The sequence below is a fragment of the Euphorbia lathyris genome, chromosome 4, assembly GCF_963576675.1.
Source record: "Euphorbia lathyris chromosome 4, ddEupLath1.1, whole genome shotgun sequence".
NCBI classification, from domain to species: domain Eukaryota; kingdom Viridiplantae; phylum Streptophyta; class Magnoliopsida; order Malpighiales; family Euphorbiaceae; genus Euphorbia; species Euphorbia lathyris.
In genome coordinates this window covers 87410080-87418433 of record NC_088913.1, presented here as the reverse complement: position 1 = coordinate 87418433, position 8354 = coordinate 87410080, and the positions used below count along the sequence as shown (strand labels likewise).

The following is an 8354-nucleotide window of genomic DNA, read 5'->3' as shown; positions in this document are numbered from 1 at the left end:
AGAGGGAAAAGATATGTATTATCTTATAGGCAATTTGGGTCAGCAGAACAATGTAGTCTGGAATAAGAAGCTGCTTTCTTCTTCGTCATGCACCAAGAAAGGGGCGGTAAAAATTGACAAGGATGAACTAAGTAAAAATATGATTCAAAACAAAGAAATGTAAAAACAATCGCAACTTGATTGTATAATTAAAAAGTATTTATTTTTATTTATCAGGACAATTTGAATATTCAACTTATATTTTAATTCATATAAACAATTTTAGTACAAACTAAATCTTGTTTCTATTTAATCAACGAATATCTTGTCTTCCCACAACCAAAGTGAGAAGAAAAACAAAATTCTTCCTCATTTGCAATAAAATTTTATAATTTTTTTTATATAGGGTTAAAGTGCAAAAATATTCCTAACATTTACAGCCAGGAGAAATTTTACCAATAACGTTGAAAGCCAGGAGCAATTTTACCTCTAACGTGAAGGATCTCCTGCAAAGATCATAAACATGACAAAGAAAAAAATTTCAGGTACCTGAGAATGAAGAGATCTTAATTAATTATGTCATGTCTGGAATAAAATGGAACCGCAATAAAATCGACATCGATGAAATCTTTGCATGCAATGTAGCAGTTGATGGTATGGATAAAAATGAGGATCATGAACCAAAATCCATTGAAGAGTGTACACAAAGTAATAATTGGCCAAAATGGAAAGAAGCAATTGAGGCAGAACTGAAATCTCTTGCAAAAAAAAAAAGAGAGAGAAGTATTTGGACCTATAGTCCGTACACCTAAAGGTGTAAAATCGGTGGGACATAAATGGGTCTTTGTGAGAAAAAGGAATGAAAATGGTGAAATTGTGAGATATAAAGCATGGTTAGTTGCACAGGGATTCTCACAAAGACCTGGAATTGATTATAAAGAAACATACTCCCCTATGGTGGATGCAACTACTTTTAGGTTTCTCATAAGTCTGGGAATAAGAGAAGGGCTTAATTTGCATTTTATGGATGTAGTCATAGCCTACTTATATCCACTGGATAATGACATTTATATGAAAGTCCCAGAAGGATTTAAATTGCCAGAAGAAGCAAAATCTAGTTCTCAAGAACATTACTGCATAAAGTTAAATAAATCTCTTTATGGATTGAAACAATCAGGACATATGTGGTATAATCGCCTTAGTGAATATTTGCTAAGAGAAGGTTATAAGAATGATCAAATTTTTCTATGCGTTTTCATAAAAAGATCAGAAACTGAATTTTCCATCGTTTCTATTTTTGTAGATGATATGAATATTATTAGAACTCCTGAAAAGATTCCAAAAGCAGTGGACTATTTGAAAAAGGAATTTGAGATGAAAGATCTTGGAAAGACAAATTTTGTCTTATCTTACAAATTGGTCGTAGTTAATTATGTATATAGTTATTTGTTTGCTTGTTTACATGTTCATCATAATTGAATTTTATGCTTGTAATGAACGTAAGTGGTTAGTTATGTGCATAGTTATGTTTATATGCTCACTCTTATTGATTGCTAAACTTGTAACTGTCGTGTTTGGTTGGTTGATGTCTCAGGCTTGTGGTAATAAATGACTAAGTGCTACTATCATTTATTGTTATTAATGATAACTGAGATTGAAATGAGATTGATGGTTGGTATGTAATTATTTGGTTATTAATTCTATTTAGGTGAATTAATTATTTACAATGGTTCTTCGATCACTTGATGTAAATAAAGATCCTTTCCGACCTCGAAAAGATAAGGAAAAGATTCTTGGTCCTAAAGTACCATATCTCAATGTAATAGGTGCACTAATATATCTTGCTAATAATACGCGGCCCGATATTACTTTTCATGTCAATTTGTTATCCAGGATATTTATTCATGTATTGAAGTACAACTATCTTGGCGCTCTACGAAGCAAACTATTACAACTACTTCTTCAAACCATGCTGAGTTAATAACTATTCATGAAGCAAGTCGACAATGTGTTTGGCTAAGATCGTTAACCAAACATATACGAGAATCTTGTGGTAGATCATCAGATGCAGGAACACCGACTACAATATATGAAGATAATGCAAAATTCATTGCTCAACTGAAGGAATGCTATATTAAAGGAGTCAGAATAAAGCAGATTTCACCAAATTTTTTACTTTACTCACTATCTTCAAAAGAGCGGTGAAATCAATATTCAGCAAATTCGGACAAGTGACAATCTGACAGATTTGTTCATAAAAGCATTACCTTCTACCACTTTTAAGAAGGTTTATGATTTTAAAATGTGATGTCTTAGAGACATTCAGTAATATTGCGAATAGGGGGAGTAAACACTGTACTCTTTTTCCCTTAATCAATGGTTTTGTCCCACCGGGTTTTACTTGGTAAAGGTTTTTAATGAGGCAGTGCCCTATTCGCATGGATGGACATCCAAGGAGAAGTGTTATGAATAAATTGATGGATGTCCATAAGTACATAAATATAACCATTGTAACTTTTCATTCCTTAATGTTGTAACTCTTTATTCATTAAGGTTGTAACTTTTGTATTCCTTAATGTTTGTAGCTCCATAATTTATGTTCTTATTTATCCTATATATTCATAAGTCTATAAATATAGATTTTTTTCCTATAATAGAACACAAGCAGAAAGATAAATGAAATACGAACACTTATTTTCTCTCTATTGTTCTTATTGTATTGCATATTGTCTTCTTTATTTTATAAGATGACCCAACTTTTCAAGGTTTATATTATATAATACATCTCACCTACCACCATTGCTAAATTTATTATGTTGATGTGACTATAGAAGATGATAGAATCTTTATTTTAGAAATGTCTAATACACAAATAACCCTCTGAACTTGTTCAAAAGTTGCAACTGCTTCCTCTAACTTTCAATTGTAACAATTTATCCCTTAAACTTATTCAATTGTAAAACATAACCCCAAATTGGAAATTTTTTTACCTCATACTTGAAGCAACCGTAAAAATGTTTCTCCGGATTTGTATCACGCCAAAGATCTGATTATCACACTCCACGAGCGTTGCAATTTTTGTATTTCACGTGTTTCTTCAATTGCAGTCCATATCAGCAATTTGGGGTTATATTTTACAATTGGACAAGTTTGAGGGGTTATGTTTTACAATTGGACAAGTTTGAGGGATAAATTGTTACAATTGAAAGTTCAGGGGTTATTTGTTAATTAGACATTTTAGAAAAGTTGTTTATTTTAAATCTCGATATACATTCTTTTGCTCTTGTGTTCAACAATTTCTAGTATCTCTTCCAAAATTAACAGACACGTAGCACTCAAAATAACGAGTTCTTATATTAAACACCGGTCTTCCATATCACTCACAAAATCCCCAATTCACATTTGGACACGTATAGTGTGACCCACATAATAATTAAAATAGTGGGTCTCTTATAATATATGTGGGTCCGTATTACAGGTATCAAAATATGTATGAGAGGTCCTCCATTTGATATGGAGATTCGGGTGCATCTAATAATTTGTCAAAAATAACAAACACCAACGGCTAATCTCCGAGGCAGTTTCTTTTTTACATTTCCCTGTCATTTGCATTCCCCTGTCCTTTCCTCTTTTTTTGTTTGTTTGTACAGCTACCCCTTTCTTGTTTTTATTGTATTCATAGCAGAATTGATTATTATTGAATGAGAAGCAATATTTCCTTTCATACCAATCATCAGTGTTCAACAATTTCTAGTATATATCTCTCTCTCTCTCTTCCTCAGAGTTGATTTGCTTGTTCTTCTTGCGTTAATCACTTTATGGCGGAGAAAGCCCTTATTTATGTGGGAAAGGAAGCACTCTGCAATTTAATCAAGCTAATTCCATATGACTTGGATGAATTGAAATTTTTTTGGGGATTTGAAGAGGAATTCAACCATATTCGAGAATTGTTACTTGCAATTGCTGATCTAGTTGAAGATGCAGAGAAGGAACAACTGGAAAAGATGGAAGCGAGCCGGTGGTTGAGGAATCTGAAACAAGTAGCTTATGAAGCTGACGATTTTCTTTCTGAATTGGCTTATGAAACTACTCGACTTCACCTTCAAAATAAGGCGGTATGTATAATCTAATCTCATGCCTTACTAAATTTTAATGTCACTGAATATAGAACTTCATTCTAGAATTTGTAGTTTCTGAACTGAAGAAGAAGAATAATCTTCCATTTCAAATTGAAGTTTTATGGTTATTGTGTTATTTCATCCCAAGAAGACTAATAATAAATGTTTTTCCAACTAGGTGCATAACTTCTTGTCAATTCCAAATGTCAGAAAGGCTAAATTTCGTCTCAAAATGGCGTCTGAGTTTAAGAAAGTCATCAATTCACTCCAAAATATTCTAAGGGACAGTCTTATCCTTAACCCTAGGTTAATCCAGCATTTCTGGGAGGACATGATGTCTCAGAATAGGTTTCCAACAGACTTAAACCTTGAAAACCGAGTTATAGCAAGGCAAGCTGATATAGCGAATATTGTCTACTTGTTGACTAGTTTCAACTATGAACGACTTACTGTTGTTCCCATAATAGGAATTGGTGGTCTCGGAAAGACGACCTTAGCTAAACTTGTGTCTAAAGAAGTCATGGAAACAAGACTTTTTGATATCAAATTGTGGGTCGATGTCTCAATGAAGTTTAATAGGAAAGAATTTTAAGAGAGATGTTGGAGCAATTGAATCCATCATTGGGGGGCTTAATATACGTAGATTCAATTCTTAAACAACTCAAACAAGAGTTGTGGAGCAAAAAATTTCTTCTTGTTCTTGATGGTGTTTGGGGTGATGTTTCTAACAAGTGGAGTTGGTTAAAAGTTAAGTTGTCGAAAGTTTGTGCAAGTAGTGGAAATGCTATTATTGTCACAACTCGTGAAAGTGAAGTGGCTTCTATTGTTGAGGCTTCACGTCGAGGTTGGCATATATTAGGTGGCTTGTCTAATAAGGAGTGTTTGTCTATTTTGGAAGACAGTGTATGTAGAAATATAGAAACCCCAACTGCTTTTGTGAAGATTAGAAAGGCAATTGCAGGTAGGTTTAAAGGAGTCCCATTAGCTGCAAAAGTTTTAGGAGGGACAATGGGGTATACTTGGAGTAAGAACTTGTGGTTGGAAATTGCAAATAGCAGTGCTTTGGATCCACGAAACAATGGGAGCGATGTTAGTTCTATATTAAAACTATGTTTTGATTACTTGCCCCCATTTACAAAGCCATGTTTTGCATTTTGTTCAATTTTTCCAAAAGGGTTTTCAATTAGAATAGAAGAATTGATTCATCTTTGGATGGCAGAAGGGTTGGTTGGGTCATTGAATGATGGTAACCACTGTGTTAATATCTTGATTTTGAATTCTTTTCTTCAAGATGTGGAAAGGGATGAGGATGGGAATGTTATGCAATGCAAAATGCATGATTTTGTGCATGATCTGGCATTCTCTCTATCCAATTTGGATGTGCTGACTTGGGAGAACTTTTCAACTGTAGATGAGACATCTTGTATATATCATGTATATGCAGATACTGAAGTTGTAACAAGTTCAATGGATATTCATAACAATGGGGCTAAGAAGTTGCGTACTATTATCCTTGACAGTGCTTCCTATCAGAAGTCTTGGAAGTTGAAAAGCTTGCGGATTCTGGACCTTAATGGTGCTGATATGGAAGTGTTTCCATCATCAGTTGGAAGAATGAAACATTTGAGATATCTTAATGTCTCAAATTCTAAAATCAGAGGGTTTCCTAAATTGATCACCAAGTTGTACAATCTTCAAACTTTGAATCTCTCAAACTCTAACATCAAAGAGTTGCCTGAATCCATCACCAAGTTGTACAATCTTCAAACTTTGAATCTCTCAAACTCTAACATCAAAGAGTTGCCTGAATCCATCACCAAGCTCTGCAATCTTCAAATTCTGAAATTCCTCGAGTGCAAAGAACTTACCAAGCTTCCTAGAAAGAAGATGAACAATTTGATCAGCTTGAAGCATATTGCTTTTTCTTATGAGCACCAGATGCCATATGGAATGGGGAAGCTAAATGGTCTCGAAGTATTGCCTCTCTTTGTTGTGGGCCCTGATTGGGGAGGTTGCATTCAGGAACTTGAATTCTTAAGCAAACTAAGAGGGCACTTGGAAATAACCAGGCTTGAGGAGGTGGTAGATAAAAAAGAAGCTGATAGAGCAAATTTGCAGGAGAAACCAGACCTACGAGGATTGGGTTTTCATTGGAGTTATGGAGCAAATAATAGAACTTCAAGTGATGAGGAATTGCTGGAAGGCCTTCGACCTCACCCAAACATAAAAAGACTAACGATTAAGTATTACATGGGTGGAAAATGGCCATCATGGATGTTGAGAATGAAGAGTCCAAATTATGGGGATTGTTTTGCAGTAATCAATAATTTGGTGGATCTTAGGTTAGAACAGTGCTGGAACTGTGTACGTGTCCCTTGCCTTGGAGATCTTCCTAGTCTTAAGTTTCTTCAGATAAATCATATGGGAAGAGTGAAGTGTATAGATAATGAGTTCTACTGGATTGAAGGCAGTGCAAGCAGCAGTGGAAGCCCGAGACTGTTTCCAAAATTGAAGTCATTATGTGTAAGTTGGATGGAGAATTTAACTGAATGGAGCTGTCCATCGAGTATAAACAGTGTTGTATTTCCTTGCCTTGAAATTTTGTCTATTCACTCTTGTGCTAAATTGACAAGTTTTCCAATGAGTGATCTGCCTGCACTTGTGAAGCTAGAAATAAAAAATTGTGAGGAATTCAGGTTCTTATTTGATAAACAACAATCATTCCCCTCGCTTACAAGTTTATCTATTGTCGGATGTTCAAAATTAACTTATATCCGAAACTGGCTTCCATCCAGCACTTGTTTCAAGGAGTTCAGTATAACAAGATGTGAATGGCTGGCATTTATTCGAGAAGATTTAGGGAGGCTGAGCTCTTTAACCTCCTTAGAGATGTATTGCTGTAAAAGATTGAGATGTTTCCCAGAGGATATATTATGCAAACTCACTCAATTGAGGAAGTTATGTATTGGTGCATTCTCAGAGGAGTTGGATGATTTCTGTTATCTAAATCAAATCAAAGACCTTTCGTGTCTCGAGGAGTTAGAAATATGGGGATCTGATTTTTTCCGTCGTGAAATGTCTTCGCTTCCAAATCAACTTCAACACCTCACTGTTCTGAAATCGTTGAAGACAATAGGATTCACAACAATGGAAGAATTGCCAGAATGGTTGACCAATCTTCAGTCTCTTCAGTTCCTTTCTCTGGATTATTGTAGGCATCTCGGGTGTCAATCAACAGCTACAGTCATACGACGCCTCCCCAATTTAACACATCTCAGCATTATCTGCTGCCCCATTCTTGAGGAAATAAAATCTAAAATATGGTTGCATTCTTTGAACACCAGAAAAATCAAAGTTGAGTATTCACATTTCTCGAAAGTCAGAATCCGTCTGGGATATTAGTTGAGTGAATTTGTTCAAGCAATTATATTTTAAGGTTTGAAATGCACTTATAGGAAGAGATCTTTGTCATAGAGCTTTTGGAATGAATTTTTTGCATGATGAAACGTTCTTCTTATTTATTATGCAAACATGTTGTCAAATGTCCAGATCATGTAAATGTGAATCAGATATTTTTTTTTTTTGTGTGTGAAGTGTTAAATATGAACAATTATATGCAATTGAGTTATTGCACTTGAACGTAAAGATCTTGTTGCATTCCTGTGCTTCAGATGTCATTGTTTTCGTACTAATATTTTTACACAAGCTGCTTGTTTTGTATTCATTGGAACATCTTTTTGTTGAGGTAATGAATATAAAACAAGCAACTTGCGTAAAAAATGACATCAAGTTTTCTTTTCATACTAATTAATGAGTTGTTCACGAACGAATTTCATGAATTGAATTAACGAGTTATTCGCGAACAAAGCTTGTTAATAAGCTCGCCAGCAGTTCATGAACAACTCACGAATAGAATATTGAGCTCGAGCTCGAGCTCGTCAATTTTCTGATGAACTGAGCATGAGCAGGCCGAAGCTCGGTCCGACTCGGCTTGATTACAGTCCTAGAAATGTCTTCTCTTCCAAATCAACAGCTACAGCCATCCAACGCCTCTACAGTTTAAAGCATCTCAACTTGAACTGTTTTTAGATACCAAAAGAATCAAAGTTAAGTTTTCACATGTCTTGAAAGTTAGAATCCGTTTGGGATATTTGATGTGATATTGGTTATGAAAGAGAAATAATAACCAAATCAACAAGTTTTCCCGATCTATCTTAAGGAATTAATATCATCAAATAACAAGCATAAATTGGTGAT

General features: G+C 34.7%; 1 protein-coding gene across 1 annotated transcript; it reads left to right on the top strand.

The window, feature by feature from the left end:
- Window positions 1-3642: 3642 nt before the first annotated feature.
- On the top strand, window positions 3643-7720 carry LOC136226511 (putative disease resistance protein RGA3). The gene is made up of 2 exons (XM_066015035.1): window positions 3643-4094; window positions 4276-7720. The coding sequence occupies exon 2, from the start codon at window positions 4695-4697 to the stop codon at window positions 7497-7499; it is 2805 nt and encodes a 934-aa protein (XP_065871107.1). The 5' UTR covers window positions 3643-4094; window positions 4276-4694; the 3' UTR covers window positions 7500-7720.
- The last annotated feature ends 634 nt before the right edge of the window (window positions 7721-8354 follow it).

What these genes read in the sequence shown, in the direction of transcription:
- LOC136226511 (XM_066015035.1), top strand. Translation starts at nt 4,695, where the DNA reads ATGTTGGAGCAATTGAATCCATCATTGGGGGGCTTAATATACGTAGAT.